A 24,364-nucleotide genomic window follows, 5' to 3' on the forward strand; every position below is an offset into this window, starting at 1 on the left:
TTTTTGCTCCAGAGAGAAAGGCCTTCACACCCCTTCTTCTGTCCCTCCATCCCAGGGCCAGGACTGAGGGCCTGCGCTTGACCTGCACTTGACCTGCACTTGAGCAGCTCTGACAGGGGATGCTGCCTTACATTCTGCAACCTGGGAACCTTGCTTGCCTCCCTCCTTTCTTCCCTCACTTTATGAATAAATGAATAAATGAGTGAGTAGTCCAATGAACAACCCCATAAGATAAACCAAGCAAATGCATCTCATTGAGGAGGGTGATTATCAATCTTTCAGCTGAGGGTGTGGGGTTCTGGGGAGGTTAATGCCTCATCTAGACACATCAGCAGGACAGCCAGGCACAGGCTCAAAACAAAGGAAGTGAATAGACACTGACCAACCAATCCCAAAACACAGGGGGACCCTTCTTGGCAGAAGTGAAGATGAGGGGAGATCCACTAGCAGAGGTTTGGAAATAGCAGCAGACAGATGGCGAGCGCCCTCCAGTTCCGAGAGGAGACCCCTGGGTTCCCGGGAGACCTGTGGCCGGTCTTTTCCCTCTTGCAGGCTGGGCCCAGTCCTGAGAAGCTGATTCCACATCCTAGTAACTGGATTTCAGGGGACGATGGGGTCGTCTCCGAGAGCCCACACAGCCAGGCAGCCATCAGATCACAAGCTGCCTTTCGCCCCTGAAAACCTCCGGCGCCAGAAATCCGTGGTGACTGGCAGCACTTTGGAGCCTGGTGGACAAGACTGACAGGAGTCTGTCTCACGAAGCTTCCAGGCTGGAGGGAAAGACGTGTCAATAAACAAATCCCCACAGTTGTTTGTCATCCCAGTCTCAATAAATTTAGAACACAACCTCCATGAGGACAGGGATTTGTGCCCATCTTGTTCACCGATGTCAGAAGTGCCTAGAACAGAGCTGGCGGCAGAGTAGGTCTCAGTAAATATCGGTGGACTGAGTGAAGTGCTATAAAAGCAGCGCAAAGGACACGGCGAGAGCATATGATGAAGGGACCTAAGCTTTCCTCGTTACACGGAGCCAAGACCCTGCCGGATGCAGGGGGGACAGCCGGGTGTGGCGGGGGGGCGGGCAGTGCCAGAAGGGCCAGAAGGAGCCTCCCTGCGGAACAGGGCTCTGAGCCGGGGCCCAAAGCAGACAGAGGCCTGATGTGCAGACCGAGCTCAGGGCCTGACCCCCACGCCCAGAGAAAATCCAAATGCACGTACTGGAGAGGAAAACGTGAACCTCCCCGTTGTCTTCCCTCTTTCAACACCACAAAGTAATTAAAAATCATTTGATTATATATATTCATAGAATAATGTGTGTCTTCTTTGAATTGCTTAATAAAAGATAGTGAAGAAATCATGATTCATTGCCCCAAATGGGATATCTGTCAAGGGAGAATTATGAGCCACCATTGGTTGGCGCTCACATTGAACTTCACGAGCAGCTACACACTCCAAGCATTAGAAAGACCGCACAACATCAAAGAAAGTCGGCCTCCTCCTGCTGCCTGCTCAAGCCCTGTGCCTCGGGGGCATCCACGCACTTCTTCCCGAGGGAAGAGCCATCCCCCCTCCGCATGCTGCGAACATTGAGGGAGGGGCTCAGCCTGACAGACTCCGTGATAAAGCGTCCCTGCCGTGCAGAACCAGGGCCAGCACCTACATTTCCTGCTTTCGGGAGGGGAGAGGGGATTGGGGAGGTCATGGGGACCACTGCCCCAGCTCCTGGGAAGCTGAAGCCTGTCTGTGGGCTCCCTGGAGTGGAGTGAAAAAGAGCGAGCCCCTTCTGCAGAGAACTGTCACCAGCCCAGGTCAGGGTGCAGCTGAAGGGCGACTGAGGGACTCTCGAGTGAGAGTCCAGCGAACTTAGAAGGGGATTTAACAATGTCATTTGCACAAATCGATGAGCTAGGACTAGGGAACCACTTACATGGCTGGCCCCACGGGTTTCCCGGGGCCAGATCGACCCCAGGAGCAAGTCAATTTCTGAAATTCCACAACTAAACAAATCTTTTCTTTGACATGAATTTCTAAGATCCCCTCTCTCAGGTCTAGTACTTCCTCCTACCCGCTTCAGCTCAGCTTCCCCTGCACAGAACTTGACCTGAGTTGCTTGTAAGCATCTCTTAGGAGCCACTTGCGGACAGGGACTTGGTCGTTTTAAACTCAAGTCTTCTGCACTGAGGACACAGCAGGCACCTGTTAAATAAACAGAAGTCCTGCCTCCGCACCTTTGCTCGTGCTGTGCTCCCCCCCCACATCATCTCCCATCCCCTCTTCTACTCTATCAACTCCAGCCCTTTCTGTCCCTCAGCTGGAATGCACACCAAGCTCCCGGGGCGGGAGAAGGACCTGCAGCCCGGAACCCAGGGGCAGCATTTGCCTCCCACGCGGTTTGCTGCGGGTACCTCCAGGGTCAGGCTTCGCCTCGTGATCTGACATGTGATGCAGCGATCGGTGCCTTTATCTGTCTTCCCTCGGACCCTCAAGGGAAAGCTGGGTGCCATACTCACTTTAGAATCACCACCCAGAACAGAGGTCAAGACAAGAATTCATGCACAAGTGACTTAATAAGGGGGTGGCTCCAGGAAAGTCAGGGCTGGCTTCCTGGATGTGTGACCGGTGACATCACACAAGGCCCGCCAATCAGAAGGCTCTCATGCTTGGTGTCACCAGTACTCCGCTGTCTCACTATCTTGAGATTCTTAGTAACATTTTAACGAGGGGCTCTGCAAATTACGTAGCCAGCCCTGAGAGATAGGATGGACAGATGAAGAAGCCCAACAAGGATGTAATTTCAGGCTTTAATCCTGGTCTTAAACCTGATCCCCTGGGGAGCCTGGGAACATGACTTATGCCTCTGAGGTGGTCTCTGCTCCAGGTGTGGAGCGGGCTAAGGGCTGCCCAGGAAGCAGTAACTGCCAAGATTCCTGCCCTTCCCTGTGTATTACAGGAAGCAACTCCAGGAGGCCAAATGCAGCCTCTGAGACAAGTCGCAGGTCCGGCCATTAGAAACCACAAGCAGAAGCTGGCGGGTGGGCACCCAGAAACCCCAGGGCACCTGCACGGAGCGTCAGCGACGTTCACTACCACGGTCAATAGAATTACTGGAGTTGAATTACCAGATGCGAAATATGAGATTTAAAAAAGAGTGGACGACTTGCCCTAGGTGACCCCACTGCAAGGGATTTGGATGAAGTGACCTTTTCCAAAAATAGAAGCTGCGTCACCTCTCTCTGCCTGTCAGCCGGTGCTCACACACCTGCCGCCGTGAATTTGCTTCATTTACTCATATGTAGTCTCGCTGCATCTCCCCACATTCAGTTAACAGCATACCAGACTGAGCAACAAATCGATTCTCAATACGCTCCAGCCAAAGGCGTGCCACGGAGCGAATTTCCAGGCAGGTCTTCCAGCCACAATGCACCTGTGCGTGGGTCTCACCTGGGTAACCAGGGGCCCTTATAATTTTAAACTGAACCAACGGGGACCTTGTTTCAACAGGAAAAAGCCTTCCTGTAGGTCAGAGCTAGATTCTGGGGTGCCAATGCTTTTAAAAAGTTGCCCAAATAGCCAATCACGTGGATTGGCTATTGTCACGTGGATCTGACTTCATGTCAGAGCGTCCCTCTTGATTCCAATTCCTGACACAGGGCATTTCTAAGCTTTACAAAGAGATGAGGACATTACTCTTTGCCTTGAGATGTTTTAAGGAAAGGAACCCAAATGCAGGAGCGTGTGGCCACTTCTATCCAATTTGCTGTAGTAACTTGATACAGCTTTTCCATCGGCCTCGCCCATTTCCGCGCTGTGGAGTGGAAGCTGCCCTGTTAGAACGGCCAGTGTACCAAGCTCATCGACATTCTCCTGCCTCTCCTTTCCCCTTTGGCCTGGCTTCTCCAATTTCCTTTTCTAGCCAGTTGGTGGATTGTGTTTCTAAGCTTAGATCCCACTGGCTGGGCTGGAATTATCATCTTTAAATGGCTAACATTTACTGGGTACTCACCACCTACCAGGAATTGTTTTAAGCATTTACCATAAATAAATTATTTAATCTTCACTACAAACTCTTGGGTACTATTATTAGTCCTATGTTATGGAGGAGGTAACAGCGGCACAGAGAGGTTAAGCAACTTACCCAAGGCCACACAGCTAGAATTGTAAGATGGTCCCCATGATTTCTGCCCCCTTGGTGTCCATGCCATCTGTGATCCTCACCCCTTTAGAGTGAGCAGGGCCTGGGACTACGACGGTGCATCACTCCCATGATTATGTGACATTATAAAGCAATGGCAAACAAATTTTGAAGAAGTGATTAAAGTCCTTAATCAGTTGCTTGTATATTAATTAAAAGGAAAGTTTCCTGGAATGGGCCTAACCTAATCAGGCAAATATCTTAAACAGACTGTCCTGCTGGCCTGGAAGAACCAAGCTGCTTTGATTTCACAGCTAAAAGGAAATGAAAATTCTGCCAACAGCTCTGAGAGCTTGGAAAGGTACCCGAGCCTGACCTGGGACTAGAGCCCCTGCCAGCACCTGGATTGCAGCCTGGTGCGCCCCGGAGGACAGGGCCCAGCTCAGTCCATCCAGGCTCCTGAGCCATGGAGGGTGTGTGCTGTGGTAAATTGCTCAGTTTATGGTCATTTGTCACGCGGCAGGAGAAGTGGATACAGCTAATGCGAGGCCAGACTAGGATGCAAACCCGGACGGCCTCACTCTAGAGTTCTCACCCTCATCCACCCTTCCACCTGCCACTCTAGAGCTCGGATCTGGAGTGGATGGAAAAGAAGGCGTCGAGTAGATTGGTCGAGAAGACTCAGCCCTTAGAAAGCTCGAGGTGCCCCGTTTGCAACCCATCTGGGCAGCACCCGCCCTGCTTCAGGACCTGCCTTTGGTATAAAGCTGGCACAGAGGCAGCCGTCGTGGACCTTAGCAGCCAGTGGGATAGACGGCACTAAACAACTAACACAAAATAAAATAAAATAGTTCAAATGGGCAAAGGGCCATGAAGGAGAGGTAAAGGTGCTATGGGAACATATAACAGGTCCTAGGGAACCCTTAGCTTGTGGCTGAGGAGGAGTCAACCAAGTACAGATAAGGAGGGAAGAGAGCTTTCTAGGAAGTGGAAATAGCATGTGCAAAGGCCCAGTGGCAGGTGAGCAAGTACAGCAGAGGAACCAACCCAGGTCCCGCATGGCTGGGAGAGAAAGAGGGACCTGAGATGAGACTGAAGAATGAGGGCCACGCCAGCTCACTTAACATGCTGCTGCTCATTATCGCTGATGCTGGCCCTCGTCCATTAGGAGAACTCAGTGCCGCATCTCCCTGGACGGTGGAAAACATAGTTCTCTGAGCATCAGTGGCCCCGAGTCAACAACACGGCTTTCTGAGGAGGAGGCTGGAAATGCTTCTGAACTCTACGAGCCTGTGTAGACTTGTGCCCTGGCAGCTGAAGATAGAAATCTTCTGCCCTTTGTCTTTGAATGTAACAAACTGAGCCCTAACGAGACAGTCTGGACATGTGTGGTCAGTGGGCTCTGTGAGGTGGGGGGCCACCTGTCAGCACTTGTCAAGCTGGAGATAGGCCCCTGGAGGAAACACAGGAAGAGTCGGACCTTTCAGGATTAAGCAAAAGAGCTACAGTCCCATCTCCCAGCCCCAGACTTAACGGTGAGGGCTGAGGCCCTAACGCACACCATTCTGCGTCCTCTGAGTTCCTGTAACAGGAGCAGCATGTGTCCAGGAACTTAAGAGTCCTGGCAGCCAGAGACTTAGAGCATGGTGACAGGCAGCAGTGAAAGGGGTAAGGGCAAGAGATGGCTCGGGGCTGTGATTACCTGTGTGACCTAAGGCAAGTTATCAACCTCTCTGAGCCTTGCCATCATCATCATCTTTCAAACAGAGTTTCTACCGTATAGGGTCGTGATGAGTGAAATAATACGAGCCAAGCACCAGAATAGTGCCTGGTCCGGAGGAAGTGTACAAGGAATGTTAACAGTAACTACAACTACTGCTAATACGACCGTGCTGTTGTATCATCAGTGACATCACTGTCACCCTACTGAGCACAGAACTGACTGTATGCAGAGAAGGCACTTTGATAAGAAGCCTAAATCTTCCATAATGCTGAGTTGGAGGAAAGACAGAATAGGAAGCCCTGCCCCCAGCACGTGGAGAGTTCCATTCCTGTTGGCCGTGGCTGTGGCAGAGACCTCCTCAGGTTCCAAGGCTAAGAAACACGTTGTCATTTTGTCCACCTTGCTGGTGCTCTGAACCCAGGCCACCGAAACAATCTACGATGGATGTTTGGTGCTTTCATAGGTCTGACTCCAGAGGGAAAGAGCTGGTCTGCTGATGAGAACATTCCAGTCCCTGCAGCAGCTACAGCTGGATTTAAATTAATAAAGGGGTATCGCATCTGTTTTTTAAACCACATGGAAAAATAGCCCATTCCCTGGGGAGTGTCCTAGGAAATGCTGCATTGGCACCCACAGACATATTTTGGCCACTCCTGGGTGGCTGACCAAGCCAGGGATAGCAATTCAGAAAAACATAACGCATTTGTATGCGCTTCCCAGAGGTACAGACTCTCTCATGTGCCTTATTTCCCTCGTTCTGCCCCAGGCCCATAAACTATCTTGCTTCTCCCCATTGCTCAGGGCTTCGGTGAATGCCGCTTTCAAGGCCAACATGAATACACAAAAGTTCTGGTCTTTTAAAAAGAAGTTGTTGGTGACATCATTGTACGAGAGAGCGTTGGTTACAGTGAATTGTACAGAAGGCTTTATGAAGTTTTTATTATTAAAGAACTATAAAACCTCACCAAAATAGCTCGAACTAACTTGGGAGAAAGCCAGTCATAATTAGTGGAAAACCTGAAATGCAGAATATTTTTTTAAATGCACATTTAATACTTGAAGTCCACATGGTAAAAGGAACCCACAGCCAATAAAGCGCCTGTGTCTTTCACAAACAAACAAGACTCCGTGAATTAGGCCAGTGTCCTGACGGAGGGTAAACAGTCCCACTGTGTGAGCTTGGAAGGGGCGCGTACACTCGCTGGGGCTCTGTCCTTTCATTTGAAAAGAAACAAGCCACTGAGAAAGGACAGGATCATCTCCAGGTACCTGCCGGCTCCACGGGGCTCATCTTTCCTAATTATGTTCGCACTATTAATTTGCTTCACAAATTCCTGCTTCACGGTAAACCTGGAGGAAATGTTCCGTGTTCTAAATTAGCAGGTTTCACACTAATGAGCTATAACTGTCTTCCAGGCAGATTTGAGATGAAAAAGGCAGGAAAAGAAAGGATACCCAGACGTGTTCACGTAGGTTCGTGTGGCTGACTTTCTTTCCCAAGCAATGTTGTATGGAGGCTGGTAAACAGGTCAGGGAATTTTCTTTTTAAAGAAAAAAGACAGCATTCATGAGTCTCCTGTACTGCTCACAGTGAAGAGTAAAAGGATGGCCTCTGGGGTGTTTGGAAAGCACAGGGCCAGGCACCTAAGCCCCCCCACCGCCCGCCACTGAGGGGCATCTGTCCGTGGAGGTCTGTGCAGTGTTCCAGGACACTCCGATTTCTTGTCCCAGGAAAAGATCACTTCAGTGGTTTGAAAGGTTTTGTAGAGCAGCTTAAGCTTATGCCTAACGACTACAAAGTTATTCTTTGATTAGTTTCCTTTAGAAGTCTGATTCTTCAACAGTATTACACATGGAATGGTGTCCTCCCCCAGACTCACATGCTGAAGCCCTGACCCCACACAGGACTGTATTTGAAGACAGGACCTTCATGGGCCCTGGCCAGGTAGCTGCACTGGTTAGAGCATTGTCCCAATACGTCATGGTTGCGGGTTCAATTCCTGGTTGGGGCACATATAAGAATCAACCAATGAATGCATTAGTAGGTGGGACAACAAATCAATGTCACTTTTCTCTCAAATCAATTAAAAAATGTTTTTAAATGAGATTATATGAGTGGGCCCCTAATCTAACAGGACTGGGTGTCCTTAGAGGAAGAGACATCAGATCTTTCTTCCTCTCTCTCCCCCCCTTTCCCTCCCTCCCCTCTCTCTCCATCTCCCTCCCTCCCTGCCGCATCCTTACACAGAGAAGAGGTGCCATGTGAGGGCCCAGCTAGAAGGCGGCCATCTGTAAGCCACAAAGAAAGGCCTCACCAGATAGCAAATCTGCTTGCATCTTGAACTTGAACTTCCCACCTCCAGAGCTTAGAAAATAAATGCCCATTGTTTAAGCCGCCCAGTCTGTCTGTGGTGTGTTGTTATGGCGGCCCTCGCTGACCCACGCACCTGAGAAAAACAAAGTAACACTGCCACCTACACGAGTGTCTCCTCGTGTCAGGCCCTGTGCTGAGGGTTCAGGTTCATTACTCCATTTAATTCTCACACCAGCCACACCACGGTAATACCAGCCATGCCATGGTCATCTTCATTGTACGTGCATTATTGGCTTATGAAACTTGTTCATCTCCTGCCTCCTTCATTCACTTACCTCACAAACACGTGCCGAACACCCATCATTTATTCACTAGAGAGACGTGTCCCAAGCACCACCCATGTGACTCCCACAGAACGAACCACTTTGACTCTAAGAAGCCCTCTCAAGGGCACCGCATGCACTGTTCACGTGGCCTGTGTGTGATCCTGAGACCACACACGGTCTTGAGTGAGTGGGTGTCTGCCTCCTGACATCCCTGTCCTCCTTGCGGCAACAGCCTTTTAATACCTATTGTTTCAGACCATGTCCCTTCTTTTTCTTCACCTGTCAATTATGCACTGATCCCTTTTCAAATCTCAGAATTGAGGTTTGCACATAATTGCTCGACAATTCCCCTGGTACCGAGGCCAACACCAAGTGCATCTCAATGAGATGCGTAATTGCTCAGCACAATGCTTTCGCTGACCACCGTTCTGTGATTCGGCTGGGCCATCCCTTCACCACCGGTCTCCCCCCAGCGAGGCTCCAGGTTTCACTTCTCCGGCCTGAGACATGGGGAGGGCGCACTGTGTTTTGCGGAGGCCCCATTCATCACAGTCTCCGCACTCAGTGGTGTTTTTCGCAGCGGAGATCAATCCGCGCTAACACATAGGCAGTGTTGCTGGATAAACCTCTCATGGCAAGCGAGAGAAGCTTTGAGAGGCTGGTGCTTTTCTCATATCCCAAAATAAGATGAGCAGAATTGAGTTTAAAGAACCCTTTCCCGATTTCAGAATGCAACTGCTGGTGGTCCAGCTGGTGGGCTGGCACCCAGCATTTTATACCAAGTGCGTGTGCATCGTTTTGTCTACAACAGGCAGCCGCAGCCACGACTGAGCATCAGAACAGAATGCTGATAACTGCATTAGGGGCAGCACTCCGTAGTTTACAAAGGGGTCTTGTCACCTCTCGAGGGAGGCATTGTTATGCCCATTTTTAGAAGTGAAGGACCAGAGTCCCAGGAACCTCCAGAACTTACTCAAAAATACTGTTGAAGTACAGTGAAGCTGCCACTTGAACTTGGAGCTTCTGGCTCTCAGCTTTGTCTAAAGCAGGGGTCCCCTGTGGACCAAATCCAGCCACATCCCTTCACTTACATATTGGCCATGGCTGCTTTCACACTACAACAGAGCTGAGTAGCTACAATAAGATCCAGAAAGTGTTTGTGGACCTCTGGTCTGGAGCATAAGGCACCGACTGAGTTTAGTACTTTCCAGAATATTCCAGCAGGACAAGAGGGCTTCAGGGTGCTTCGGTTCTTGGTCTGTGGGCAATCCTGAGGAAGCGCAGAAGTGGCTGCTGCCGATACACAACTACCCACCCTCCTATGTGCCTGGCGCTGTTCCAAGCATGTTATTGCTTTATCTTCATTTAGATTTCACACAAAACTGTATGTAAGGTAGGTGCCATGATTATTCCTCCATTGAGAGATGAGGAAACTGAGGCACAGAGAGCTTAAGTAACTTGCTCAAGGTCACTCAACGAGGTCAGCTGTCTGTTCTGTTCCTCTGGCCTGTTAGACTTTCAGGTTTAGCCTGGTCTCAGTCATTAAGGAAGAGTTCGCCTTTGGAGAACGACGTGACATCTTGAGCTTCCTTCTCTTTGCATCGGTAAGATAGGAGATAAGACCTGCCCTGCGGACCCCCATGGAACTGGGCGTTTCAGCGAAGCTAGCCTACGTGAAGGTACTTTGAGAACACGGGAAGCATTACGTGACTGTGAAGGAAAGTTTTAACACATACAACACCATTAGCTCCAAACATGTATTGTCTTTTTTTTTTTTCTTTTAAATAATGGACCGACTAAACACAGTAGGAACATCTTCCACCTTTAGGAACCCATCCACCAAACTGAGATAAAACTTCAAGTGATGTGTAGAGTTGCCAGTGAGTGAGATGTTTACAAATATAAGAATTCAGGCTCTACTATCTCAGCCTTGTCCCTGGAGGGGAATAACTACAACGAGCCCACGCCTCGGTCACCCGAGTGGCTGCCTCACGAGTCGGATTTGTTAGGCATTTTCACGGGACCTCGCTTTGTGCTCAGGACAAACTCCATCAAGGGCAGTATCACCACCTGCATCATCAGCCTTCCTACTTCCCACACGACTGCTAGATTCTGCTGTCCCGAGGCAGAGACCCAGCTCCTCCCGGGCCTCCTTCAGGCTGTGGATATGGGAGCTCATGTGTTAGCTTCCTGCTGCTGCTGTAACAAGTTACCATACAGTCACTGGCTTAAGACAAAAATTTATTCCCTTACAACTCTGGAGGTCACAGGTGCTAGAGTCAAAATGCTCGTAATTCCTTCTGGGGGCCTGAAGGGAGAGACCCTACCTGGGCCTCTCTCAGCTCTGGAGGCCACTTGCATTCCTTGGCTTGCGGCCCCATCCTCAGATTACCCTGACCTCTGCTTCTGTCAGTCATCCCATCTCATCCATGGCACTGACTCTGACCCCCCTGTGATTATACTGGACCTGCCCAGATAATTTTGGTTAATCTTCCCATATTAATATCCTTACCTTAATTATATCTGCAAAGTCCCTTTTGCCATATAAGGTGACATATTCACAGGTTCCAGGGATTAGGATGCGGATGTCTTTGGAAGGAGGCAAAGATGCCTATCATAGTTTAGGAGGCAAGTAAGTGTAGGCCTTGGGTTTTGAATGACCCTGAGTCAAGGGCAAAGTCAAGGGCAACACCAGAGAGGAAGAACAGATGTCTGCTCTGGTTCCCTTATCTAGGTCTAGCAGCTTTGAGGCTAGATTGGCTTTTATTCCCCAAACAGATCCTTTTCTTTGGCCTTGATTCAGGTGCCCCTCAAACTGAGGGCCGAGGTCTGTGGCGTTTCCCAAAACCCCACAGTGTAAAGCTGGTGGCCAGAGACACCCCCACCTTCCCACGTTGGCGCTGCATTTGGAGGTTGCTATTCAGCAAGTGAAACTTGAACCACTGAACTGATAAAGACAAGCAGGGTTCCTTAGACTCAAGAAAGACTGTACCTTGTGCACTAATCGGATAACGAATGGCAGCAATTTGCCATGGGCTGTTTTTGGCAAGGCCTTATCTTAACAAGATACTTATCACTTCTTCCCTTCTGAGTTATACCTTATTTTCCTGGGGAAAGGAGGCTCCATTATCAATTGCTATCCACTCTCATTCCTCTAGCTCCTGGTTCTTATTTCAAGATTATCTAGGCCTGAGTCCCAATCATCATTTTCTTTTGAGCAAAGAAAAAAGCACAATGTTATAATGCTATTCACTGGTAAGAAATGAGCAAACCGACCAACAAGCCCATTTTGCCACTTGCTCAAGAAAAATGACTCTGAGAATTAAAAAAAAAATTTTTTTAAAGAATTTCAGTTCCTCTAAATGCTTCCCATTACAATAGGGTCTGGCAAATTAGTCCTCCGTACTGATCTCCCAGGACCTCAGTTTTGAAGAGAGGGATGACTTGGCCTTATTTCTGGGCACTGGTTAAAGGCGCGTTGGAGGAGAAGGCTATCAATTAACACGAGGCTTGAAAATTACCTGTGGATTTTCTGTTTCTCATTCAATTCCTTTCCCCCATGACTGTGAATAATCGGATGTCAGCTGCTTGCGAACTCCCCTAGTATCTGCCAATTCCTTATAAAAGTCACATTTCTTTTTAGACACAAGCCGATTTGTCCTGTAAGATGAAGGAAAACCTACTGAGAGCGAGGCTGAGATCCCACACTGAGATCAGCCATCCTGTGGATGAGCGACCAATGCAGCAAGTAGGAAGAGTGGAGGGGGGGGGGTTCCCACTTGCGAGCCAGTCCACGTGGTGACAAAATAACTCGGAGGGACATGTTCCAAGGCAGCCTCCTAATTTCCAAATGTCACTCCAGCATGCCATTTCCCAACAAAATGCGATGAAATTTTCAAGTGGCTCTGTCGGCCCTGGAATAAAGGTTCCTTTGGGAATGACGATGACAGAATTACGCGGAGTCTGGGCTGAGGGACAGCTAGGCTCACGGACTAGCTGAGAGATGGCATCCTCTGATTCAAATGTGCCTCTGCAGAGACCACCAGTTCTTCCTTATAAACGGACTCACGGGTTGCTCTTGCAAAGTGGAACCCAGAATGTTCCACCTGCAGAAACCAAGGGCTTAGTGTCAGTTTATTTCATTCCTTACTTACTCTTAGTGATAAGTGAGTGTAGGGAGTGAGTTAACCCTTTCCTATAATTAATTCCTCCTACCAGCAACTGCCGGCAGTCTGGGCAAGGCTGTGGAAGCAATACGGAGCCAACAGACACCTAACGAAGCTTCCTAGCAGCATGGCCGACCCTCCCCAACGTGGGCAGTCCCTGCCCTGGCCTTTCCCAGCTGCCTGTCTGAGGCTTGCTTTCACTGGCTCTGTGCTTCCTGTTATTAGCAGAGACCAAAATCATCCTGTTTGGACACTGGTTCTTGATTGGGGCTCCGGCCAGTGGATGAAAGATGATCATTCACTGTGCTCTCCATGGAGCTCCCCCTAACAAGGCCGAGGGGGGCTGAGGAGAAAATTACAGATGGTCACGGTGTCTACCTGGACAGGGAAGAGCTCCAAAGAAACCCAACGTCTGAAAACAGCCTCCTAACACTTAAACCCCCAGAAGTACCTCCTGCAACTTCCCCATTTCAGGGGCAGTCTCTGGCCTGGCAATGTCATTTCTGATCTGGAGGAGTTTCTGGGACAGGTGGAGAGAAGTCAGGAAGCAGAGAGAAGTTGCTGGTACACAGCAGGGGTAGACACACACATCCCAGCACTCACACCCCAGTCCCTGCATCCCGCCCACTGGCTTCCCTATCTCCCAACTCCGCCACCTGTCCTGTCACCTAATGCACCTGACAGCTGCTTCTCCTAGGAGCCCCTGGAGAGCGGGCCGTTTGTTCCCCCAGGAGCCTCTCCAGTTAAGGCTGGTACAGACCACCTGCGACCCTGTTAAAATGCAGGTTTGCAGCCTGTGGGGGCCCAGGCTCTGCATATCTAAAAGCTCCCAGGCAGGGCCAAGGCTGCTGGTCCCCAGACCTATCTGCATAATAAATCCTAGAGCAGTGGTTCTCAAACTTAGCTGCACATTGGAACCCACCAGAAGCTTTTAAAAAGCACTAGTGCCACAGGAATTGTGATTCAGGAGGCTGAAGCTGTGGCCTGAGCCCTGAGATTTTTTAAATTTATTATTATTTTTTAATTCTAAAGTGCAGCCAAAGCAGAGACCCCCTGCTCTAAAGGATGATGCTCCATTTTAACAGGTAGAAGATAATCCAGCTCTAGGGAGATGTGTCTTCTAAGTGATTTGAACTTCAACTTGCTCATCTGTCCTCAGGGATCACTGGCTCCTTTCTGGCCTTTGTGCCTGAATTGGTAATAACCGCAGAAACACTTACGTTGGCCCCATTCAGCGCTAGACGGCTCTCTGATCACCTCACGTGTCTGGATTCATTTCGGCCTCACAAGAACCCTGTGAGGTAAGTGCTAGCATTATCCTCATTTCACAGCCGAGGAAACTGAGGGATGGACAAGGTAAAACATTTTTCCAAGTGCCACAGCTGGCAGGTGAGGGCTCTGGGATTCCAGCCTACGAGGGCTGGTTCCCAAGCCCTGCACTCTGACCACTACAGGCAGCGTAGCCTCCGACATTCCCCACCATCTCAGAACTTTCCCCCAAACACTGGGACGGGATGTGAGACCTGGGTCCAAGCAAGCACTGGGCTTGCCCAGCCGTCAAAAGCCAACCTCTGCTCTGGAAGAATGCCGTTATATCTGTGGATATCCTGCAGGGAACAAGCTGGAGACGAAACAGATGGCCAGAGAGGCCTCTCCAATATTCAGAACGACTGCCAGGGCTGTATGCTGGCCATTTGTGACTTTACAAACCCCTGATTTAAGACAAAGAGGAGGAAATACTGCAGCAGGCCATTTGGGGCAGCACCAGAGTCTGTCTGGGCGTCCCGCCCCTGTGGCATGTTCCAGAATGGCCAGCTTCCTTCCAGGACTGCCCAACAGCTGCCAGGGCTGGGGCAAGGCCAACCTGGCGGTGTCTCCTGGCGTCGTCCTGCAGATACAGCAGAAGATCGGCTGGGACTCCGGAGCCGACCCCCTTTCTAGAATTCTGGAGCTACAGAAGGATTCCGTTTTTGTGCATCCTTGACCTGCCTGTCCTAACTGGAGGGGCACGGGTGAGAGGTCCCCAGGGACCATGCTTCGTCCCTTGACAGAGCCATCCTCTTCCCCTGCCTGTGTCTGATTGTGTATGCAGGTGTGCAGCCTGCTGTTCCGCTGTGCACGATCTCCCCTGTGCCTTTGCTCAATCGGAGCAACGAAGGCTAGATGCACACAAGCATACGTGTGCACACACACACACACATACACTCCCACATGCACATGCTGAGTCTAGGGGTCCATCTCTACACCCCTCCAGCATCGTGCCCTGAACTCACACAGCCGTCATTTTGTAATGCTCTGTCTACTGGCCCTATGCTGTTTACATCGGAGTATGAACAAACAGAGGCTAAGGACTTCTTTGTCTCAAGAGCCCCAGCATCTAGCCCATTGCTATGCACACGGCAAGTGTTATGAGTTGCAATCTGCCCTCCACCTCCAACTCATATGTTGGAGTCCTGGCCCCAGTTCTTCGAAATGGGACCTCATTTGAGAAGAGGGTCATTGCGGATGTCATTAGCTGAGATGAGGTGCTACAGGAGTAGGGTGGGCCTCTTTGATCCCCTATGACTGGTGTCCTAACAAGAAAAGGGAGAGCTGGACACAGACACACGGCGAGAACGCTGTGTGAACACAAAGGCAGACACCGAGGTGCTGCTTCCACAAGCCCAGCAACGCGAATGGCTGCCAGGAAAGCTGGGAGGCAGGATGCATGGGGCAGGTTCTTCCTCACGGCCGTCAGAAGGAATCAACCCTGCCCACACCTAGATCTCGGATGTCCACCCTCTAGACTGAGAGAACAAACCTGTTGTTTGAGCCCCCAGCCTGTGGCCCTTTGTCACAGCAGGTCCTGGAAACAAATACAGCAGGTCTGCAAAAAGCGAGGGAGGGACAGAGAGTGTAAAGGAACTTCGGTTCCATTCCCCTCAACACGTATTTAGGGAGTTCCTACTCGTGCCATTATGGAAAGAGGAGGAAGAAGACGGGAGAGAAGAGGGAGGAAATGAAGAAATGTGGCCACGTCGGGGCTAAGTGTCGGGGGCGGGAGTCTGGCTTAAGTAGCCCCACGTTCACCCCGCTTTCCTTTCCCAGTCCTGCAACTCTGTCTGTTTCCTCAGTGCTTTCAAGCATCCGAGCCCCCGAGCCAGTCTCTCCCACCTCCCCACACTTGCCCCGAGCTAGTTTCCAGAAAGACTCTTATAAAGTCTAACAACACCTTTCTGAGTGGCAGCCCTTCCACGGTATTTGCACTCCCTTACACTTCAGGAAAAACGGTTTTCAGGGGTTCCGAGAGACTGAGACGCAGACCTGCCCTCAGGGGCATGAAGCCTAGTAAAATCCTGTCAAAGGCATGAAGTCAGCATCACAAACAAGGGAGACACGTGACACATGGCCAGTCTGAACCGGGATGTGCTGTGTCAAACACATGTCAGAATGCAAAGACTTAGTATGAAAGCAAATAAAATATCTTAACAATTCTTGTTGATTGCATGTAGAAATGATCCCAGTTTAGACATCCCAGGTTAAATAAAACATATTAAAAAATCAGAGTTCACTGAGCAGCTCACCATGTGCCTGGAACTTTCCATACATTTTCTAATTTCATCCTTCATAACTGACGTGTTGGTGTTTTATTTCTACTTCACAAACAAGGTTTCCAGTCCGAGGAAAGGTTCGGCTCTCTGTCCCAGATTTCACAGTAATTAGTGGTAAAGGCAGAGGGAAACCCTTCTCCCCACCAGACCTGCCAAGGAGAAGGGATGGGGGAGGGGAGGCAGGAAGAGACAGCACGTGCTGATGCCCACCCTCCACCAGGGCTCTCCCACGGAGAACCTGAGAACAAGCCAGGACTTTTCAGCCCCATCCATGCCGCCAAGGTTAAACCCAATTGGGCGAGAAGCTCCGTTGGTTGTGTAATTTACAAAAAAAAAAAAAAATCAAATTATGTAGAGGCCTCTTCTAATTGAGGGTAATTTAGGAAATAACTTCCGAAAACGGCAGAGTTTACAGCTGTGTTACCATCTGGAAACGGCCCAGGTCATTTTGTCACTCACATGCCCTCTCCTCGTTATATGCACAGACCGACACAGAAAGCCCCACTAGGGCACTGGGCTTCCTCTCCAGATTTGGGTACGTTGGGTGAAATTAGGTTTCCCGAAACAGGACGGCTGCCTAGAAAGTCAGCCTGAATGGACGTGGATCCATCTGTGAGCTCCACGACACCCCATGAGCACGGCCCAGAACCGGGTCTTACTTAACAACCATTCCGCGGGCACTTCGCTAGGCACCGGGGGCGTGAGGAACCCAACCGCAGGCGGCCTTTCGAACTTAACGGCTGTATCTGCCCATCCTCCAGGATGTGGGCTGAGTGCACGCATGCGCACACACCGCAGAGACGTGCTCAGGGCCCTATAAACCAGAGCATCCGGCTGACTAATGACAGAGTCTACCAGACCGAAAACATAAATCAACATTTTTAGGAAGTGCTCATGATGACTAGCTAGTAGCTTCCAGGCAAGAGGAAATCATCTATCTTATTATTATTCAAAGGAATTCCAACTGTGCATCTTCGAAGTATCTGAGCCTGCAGTACAGGGGCACAGCCTGGCCCAGACTCCCTAAGTCCCAGTTTACCAAATTCAATGCAGCTCATTAATAGCTACTAATTGACACCAACTCTGCCCTTGGCACTGACTGCCCTGGGTGCTCTTTAGACATGATGTAGAATCTCCCGAACAAGCAAGACTGGTATCTCACTCCTATTTTACAGATATGGAAACCAAGGCTTGGGGGGGTTAAGGAATTGCCCTAGGTTATATAGCAGGGCTGTAGACACCAGGGCTGGGATCTCCCATTTCCTTCAAGCACCCAGCCCTCTCCTCTGACCCAAATCGTGTCTGAACGCAGAGTTCCCATCTGTCCGGGCTTGATTGGAAATCCGACCCGGGGCACCTTCCCCAGTTCAAGAATAACAGAGCCACTGGCCACGGCCACTCACTGTCTCTGGTTTTTGCATGGGCTTTGCTCATCTATTGTAATTTGCGATTAATAATGAAGCATTTCCCCAAGTGCTCGCTGTGTGTGAGATCAAGTTAATGTAAAATTTCATCTTTGCCAGCCAGCTGCCGTTCTGCTAGACTGACAGTAAGCAATATCTTTGCATAAGGAGCCAGTCCACAACTAAATCAATTAATCCCTCTTCGGCTGGTAGACAGCTGTTAGGTCAAAGCAAGATAATTAGACAGACTCGTCATTTACCAGGTGGTTGGTAATGAAGGGATTAATTGACCAAAGTAGGGGCCGGACAGTGCCTGCTCCTTCCTGCCTCCCCCAGTGGATACCACCGTTCAGCATCGTTCTCCCCAACCAACCATTCGAAAGGCAGAGAACCCTTTCCTCCCTTCTCACAGATCCTTCAGAAGCACCCACCAGAGACCTGGCAGTAAATAAGTCTGAGTTCTCCTTCTTACAGGGCTGTGGGCGGAGTGGCTCAAGGGTCTTACACAGAGTTCCTCCCACCCCTCTCCGCGCGGCCCTCTTCTCGGGTTTGCCCACAAAATCCTGACCGAGCCTCTAGCGCCCAGGGTGCTGACCCACATGCCTTCCCAGGAAGCATGCCAGGGAATGTGATCTCCATCCCAGCGGACCAGGCTGCGTGCACAAAACCGACACGCGGATTCAGAGGAAGAGTGGACATGATCGTGAGCAACCTCCGTGCGTATGCTTTGAGCTGCTTTTCACGTAATGGGTTATGTGAGAAGCTGAGAATCAAAGATGTTTTAGACTAGGAGGGGCCGTTCCTACTCTCCAATCCAGTGTTCCAGAACTCTGCTGCTGCCCGTCAGAATCACCGAGGGAACTCTGAAAACTACTGACGTCCTGGCTCTATCTCAGACCAACCAATAAAGTCAGGATCTCGGCGGGGAGGCCTGACATTTGTTCAAGGCTCCCTGAATGGTCCTAATGTGCAGCTGGGCTTGAGAACCCTAGTCCAAACCCTTCGTTTTTATGGATGAGGACACTGCAGGGACAAGGAGACATGGCCTGCCCTAGAGAGGCTCCACAGTTAAAAAGAGGCTGAGTCCAAAGCAGAAGCTGGCTCTAAGTGGCACGCTATCTCCTCTGGGCTCCTTGGAACCTCCAACCCTGACGGTGGATAAAAAGACTAAGCCTTCTGGAACAGTGGACAAGCCTCATCCACCTGCTATTAGTACTAACCTCCTCTCCTGTCTCATCTCCCACCAGGTCCCAACTCCAGCACAAACTCCTCACTGTTCTCTAACATGCCTCGGGCTGTCTGTCCTGCCCACCCCTCACCCCGTGGTCCTTGCCCCTGCTGTTCCTTCCCTCTGTGATGCTGTTCCCTCTTGTCTGTCAGGTGAAGTCTGATGTGTCTTCAAAGGCCTGGCTCAAACGCCACTTCCTCTAGAAAGACCCCCACTGTGCCCTGCACTGCACAGGGTTAAATACTCCTGATTCTCCCATAACTTTGCTGAGAGCCTCTCACCCGGCACTTACACATCCTATTACCAAAGTGCCTCTCTTCCCCGTGTCTTTTTCCTCTGTTTATTCTATTCACGCCTATAGGAGAAACACATTTTGGCAAGCGGTGCTGAGAAAACTATTTAGGTTGGGACCAGGAGAGTTCCCTGCCCCTCCTTAGACATTCAAGCTTTCATCAATGTAAAACATTCAGTGGAGTCAATGAGTTCAGCTCCCAAATTTCACCAGCTTGTGCTGCCCCACAGCACAGCTTTGCAGGTGGCTCCAGACAGGAGACAATGGCCTCTCCAAAAACTGGGTTCAATGCGCAAAAACTGATCTGCGATTATCTGTTGGGCAACCATTACGCAATCCATACCATTTCAGGAGCCTTGACCCTGGCTTCAGGAATTTTGCAACTATCCTGAGCACATACCAGGTCTCGGCTTAGTCACTAAGAAAGAGCCTCAAGGAAGCATTTCCCACCCAGGAAAGATGAGCTGGTCAGCTCTCACTTTCCCACAGTCCCGCCAGCTCCCACGGACCCAGCCTTACCACTTAGAAGCTGTGTGATCCTAGCAGATAACTCAGCCCTTCTGAACCTCAGTTAACTCAGCTGAAAAATAGCATTATTGGATACCTTCCTCTTAGGGTTGTTGTGAATATTCAGTGAGCTATGTGTGAAAAACACCTGGAATAGTCACAGATAAGTATTACACACTCCATGAACAGTACCTTTCTCCCTTACCTTCCTTCTTCTCTCTCGGCTTCTATCTCTCTTTCCTTCTCTCCAACCTACCTCCTGGGGTCTGCCTTATGAAGAAGTAAATTTGCTTTAACACATTGAAGAATGAACCAATAAGGGCCCTATTTTATTATTGTATAATAAAACACTGACTGGCCCTCTGAGACCCCCTAGGGAGGCCCGCAGACCAGTGAACCTAGCACAAGCCTCCTGGCTCAGTGCTTACGAATTCCTGGTCAGCCCCTGGGCTGTGCATCTGTCTTCTCAGAACGTGGTAATCACAGAGCAAGTATAAATGCTAAAGAAAGAACTAGGCAGGGCAGGGCTGAACCACATGAGTGATGCTGTGAAGATTTCAGGGAACCCACGAGAGGACCGGGAGGTGGGCGAGGCAGAAGGACAAGCTGTCTCGCCCTTGCTGGCATTTAGGGGCAATTACGCCCTGTTAATGGCTGACATCGGAGCTCTGCCCCGAGAGTGAGCTGAGCCAGGGCGGCCCGCAGATGTGCTCGGCCCACAAATGTGCAGTTGGAAACTCCTGAACTTTCAGTGACTTGATGCCAGCTGATCCGATCGGCAATTACGTTTTATTTTGGGGCCAGGGAGACAGTGTAGAAGCAGGAAAATTATAAGACATCAGAGTGCAGTTTTTCTAAGAATATCCACTACAAACTTTTTTTAACCAATTGTTGTTTTAATGGTTAGACATTTGCAAGGGACTAAACTCAGAAACCCTTGGACACTAAAATCAGATTATAGCCAAGTTTCCCAAGGGAGGTTTTGAGCTTTTGTCCAACAAAGATCTGGGTGTGATTTTATTTTTCTGGAGGGTGGCAGGGGTAATTCCTACCAAGAGAACTTTGCTGGTGACTGTGAGTACAGCATAGAGATAAACACATTTGTAGTTTGTCCTGGGTTTGAATCTTTACTTCTTACTAGCTCTCTGACCTTGGGCAAAGTGGTATGACCTCCTCAGCTCCGGTTCTCCCATGTGTACGATGAGGGTGTAATACCTGGCTTGGGGCTTATTATCCACATTTGATGAGATGCTCATCAACATCTAGACAAACCCCTGGCCTACAGCATCAGACCACGGTGACAAGGCGGCGTTGGTTTCCCAGCATCTGAAATCAACTGTTCCCGTTTTCACCGCCCTATCTCACTCCCAAACCACCAGTCAGCTTCGCCAGGGGATGTGGCATCTCCAGGAGCAGTCTGGTGTCTACCAAGTACAGGGGTTGTCATCCGCCTCTGGGATGACACTGGTCCAGGCTTAGTGGCTTCCACAGCTTGGCCAGTAGAGAAACACGAGAGACCGCAATGAAGCCAGGTCAGGTGCAAAGTTTCAAGTGCCTCGTGGACTCAAAACCTAACTAAACTGAGCAGGAATGCCCACCCCCTTCTCTACCCTTAACGCCCCACCCAGGCCCCGGCAGCCCAAAGGATCACCAAGACAGTTGTTCCAAGAAGCACGCCAGGGACTGGACTTGCATGAGAATGGAACATAATTGCAGCTTGTAAAGGAAACAGCCTAAGAAAAAACATCCCCAGGAAACAGGGAGATCTTCCTGCAGGGACGTTATCCTGGTTGTCATAGCAAGGGGCCAGACAGCTTGCCCACGGCATTCTCGATGGAGGGCAGTGACTCACCCACCTACGCCCTTGCCAGTGGCTCCCAGAACTGCCTGTCCAGCCCTGTCTTCCCTCCCAGGTCCTAGGCTACTGCCGCTAAATGAGCATCTCACCCACACTCAGAACACCCCTGAAGTACGAGATGACCTCTGTGCAGGAAGGTTCTCTCTCCTCTCTGTGCAGGAAAGTTATCTCTCCTCTCCGTACTTGTCGCCGGTCCATCACTCATGTCAATTCTCTGACAGCAAGAGGAAGCAGACGTGGAAGGCTGAGCACAGACGCGCTGCTCACCCTCCTGTGCCCAGTGCCCAGCACTGAGCTGCTGCTCACAGCGGGTACCGGCAACGGCAGGTGAGGAAGTGAAGGAGTGAGTGAATCTGGGAATGAACGAACTCTGCAAGAAGCGCCGAGGAAGGCGCATCTTCTCGCACAACTGTGCAAGGCAGGTGTGTTTAGCACCACGTTATCAACGAAGGGAAGCGACCTCACAGGGGTTAAGTATGTTGCCCACACTCACATAGCTAATAAATGAAGAAATCATTCCTGCAATGTGGTCTGACTCTAAAGTCAAATCTTCCAAAATTGAATCCATTCTCATGACCCTGATGATGACGAATCATATTTACACAACCTCGGACACATCAGACTCTGTCCTCCCACCACTAGGGAGCGATGGGAAAACTGACCCCGAAGAGCGACTCATCACGCAGGCAAGACTGCACCGCCAGTGGGAGGTGGGCAGGAACTTGAACTTTCCTTTTTCAATCACAGATATTCAGAGGTACCCGCCATAAGCCAGGCCCTGTGTTAGGGTTGGGGGTACAAGAAACCAGCACAGACACGGCCCGTGGATTTTCTCTCCAGAGGGGCGTCTGCTTCAGAAATAGTCTACTCCCGTGACAACATCTGCTGCCCATAACATCTCCTCAAGAAAGCAGCAGCGCTCTGGAAGTTCTGTTGTGAAGTGGAAAAGGATCTGGCAGCAGAGGCTGTCAACAGAAAGATGGGAGTGGTTTGCGTTTCAGGAGCGTGGGTTCGTTTTCCACATGGCTGCCCAGAAGTCCTGTCTTTTGTCGAAGCTGGCTCTGCTCTCCCTAAGGACAGTGTGCGAAAGGATGGGGAGTCTTGCCGGTCACAATCAAATTGGTTGGGCAACCAAACAAAACACAAGTATCAAGTTCCCTGCTGAGTCAACGGAGAGCCCGGGAAAGGGAGCCTCAGGGTTTGCAGTTGCTAATCTGGCCCAGGCCCGCTAGAATTCCAAAGTGGAGTGAGGGGACGACAGAAGTGAACCTGGTTCGGCCACCTGTGATGACCATGCTCAGGAGTCTGTTCCTCCAGAAGGAAGTGCGGGTGAGAGACAGGGAAGAGATGGAACTCAGGCTCGCCCCTTTGCGAGACTTCTGGAAATTCAGCACCTTCAAGCACAAGTAATATTTTCCTCCACCAAGCCATGGGGTCAACAGAAATACTAAGTTAACAATGTGATATAAAATAAAGCTGAGAGACTATAGGCAAAGCAGTAAATTTTTTTTCTTAACAGGGATCAAAGGTCAGTGGACGGGCTACTAATTGTTCACTCATCAGTTCTCAGTGTCAAGCACCAATTAACGTTCCCACAGAAGGACCTTGGAGTCTCCGTGTCAAGACCCACACATATCCAGGCGACCACAGCTCCCTTTGCTCCTGGGTCTCCAAAGAGGATACTCTCCTGCAGATGGAGCTTATTTTTGCTCAGAGGAACTCTTCATAATCAAGTCTACTTTATACTCTGACAGTCACCTAGCAAAACGTCTCCACACACAAGGGCGTCTTGCCAAAATGGCACCATGAGGTGCAACTCTGGAAGCGTTACTGGGCTTTAAAAATCAAGTTCACCCCTTGTACGTCTTCTGTGGGCGTGGCTGAGGGGAGACCACACAGCCCGCCAGCTCTGTGACTTCACAGTCCCATTAATGAATGGCATCTGTGTGGATCTCAGGGGCCCCAAACCCAGGCAGGTCTGAAAGCTCTCACTCCAGCACCACCCCCGGCTAGAATGTCAAAGCCATTTATACAGAGAACGGTGACCCAGAAAGCAACCACTGAAAGTAAAATGCCAGGCAGTGCACGAAAGTTTCAAATTCCCCCCAAAACAGAACTTTGGGGTTTCTCATCCCCGCCACCCCACTCACCACTTTCCAAATCAATACATGAAGACATCAAGGAAGTTTCCAGGGCTTACCTGGGTCGGGTTGTAGAGCTCCTGCAGGGGGCTTCGAGACCCCTTCCGGCAACAGATGTCCTCGCCGAAGGGGTTCCTCCGCATGACTGAGGAAAGAAAGTGAAGGCTCGTCAGGAATGAGCAACAGTGGGTGTTGTCTGACAAGGAAAAGACACAGAGGGGGGGAGAAGTAACAGGTGGGAAGGAAAGACAGACACCTGCGCGCAAAGCCAGACCTCATCTAAAGGCATCGGGACCATTCTGCCTTCCCCATCACTCAAGCATCTCCACACTCGGAGGGACAGAAACAAGGCTAAAAAGTCTTCCCAGCCAATTTTCAGAAAAAAAGACAAGGCATCAAAGACATTGAAAGGAAGCCCCTCATAAGACACTGTAAAGGCTGTTCCAAGACAGTGAGCTGTACTGACACCAGACTTGGTGGTATTTCTACAATTCTACGGGCCTCTCCCTCAACAGTCAGTTCTGACCTCTTATTCCTTGTCCCCAAGGCATCTGGTTCCGAGAACGGTGCAGGCCTCCCGCCCAGGCAGGCTCTTCCCACTGGGTAACTCCAGGGCCCGGCCTCCCCAAGACCTCTTGTAAATTAGGTTATTTTTAATGAGAACATCAGCCCCAGGCATAAAGG

The 24,364-nt window shown here is 50.2% G+C and overlaps 1 protein-coding gene across 2 annotated transcripts in view; it reads right to left on the reverse strand.

The window, feature by feature from the left end:
* Positions 1-24,364, reverse strand: part of CHST11 (carbohydrate sulfotransferase 11) — a 235,432-nt gene that overhangs the window by 90,993 nt on the left and 120,075 nt on the right. For both annotated transcript variants that reach the window (XM_037160145.2, XM_037160146.2), the window contains exon 2: positions 23,740-23,825. In XM_037160145.2, coding sequence (XP_037016040.1) covers positions 23,740-23,825 — 86 coding nt within the window. The remainder of the gene's footprint in view (positions 1-23,739; positions 23,826-24,364) is intronic.

Source organism: Artibeus jamaicensis, unplaced genomic scaffold (assembly GCF_021234435.1).
Source record: "Artibeus jamaicensis isolate MK-2021 breed Jamaican fruit bat unplaced genomic scaffold, CSHL_Jam_final contig_233, whole genome shotgun sequence".
Taxonomy (NCBI): domain Eukaryota; kingdom Metazoa; phylum Chordata; class Mammalia; order Chiroptera; family Phyllostomidae; genus Artibeus; species Artibeus jamaicensis.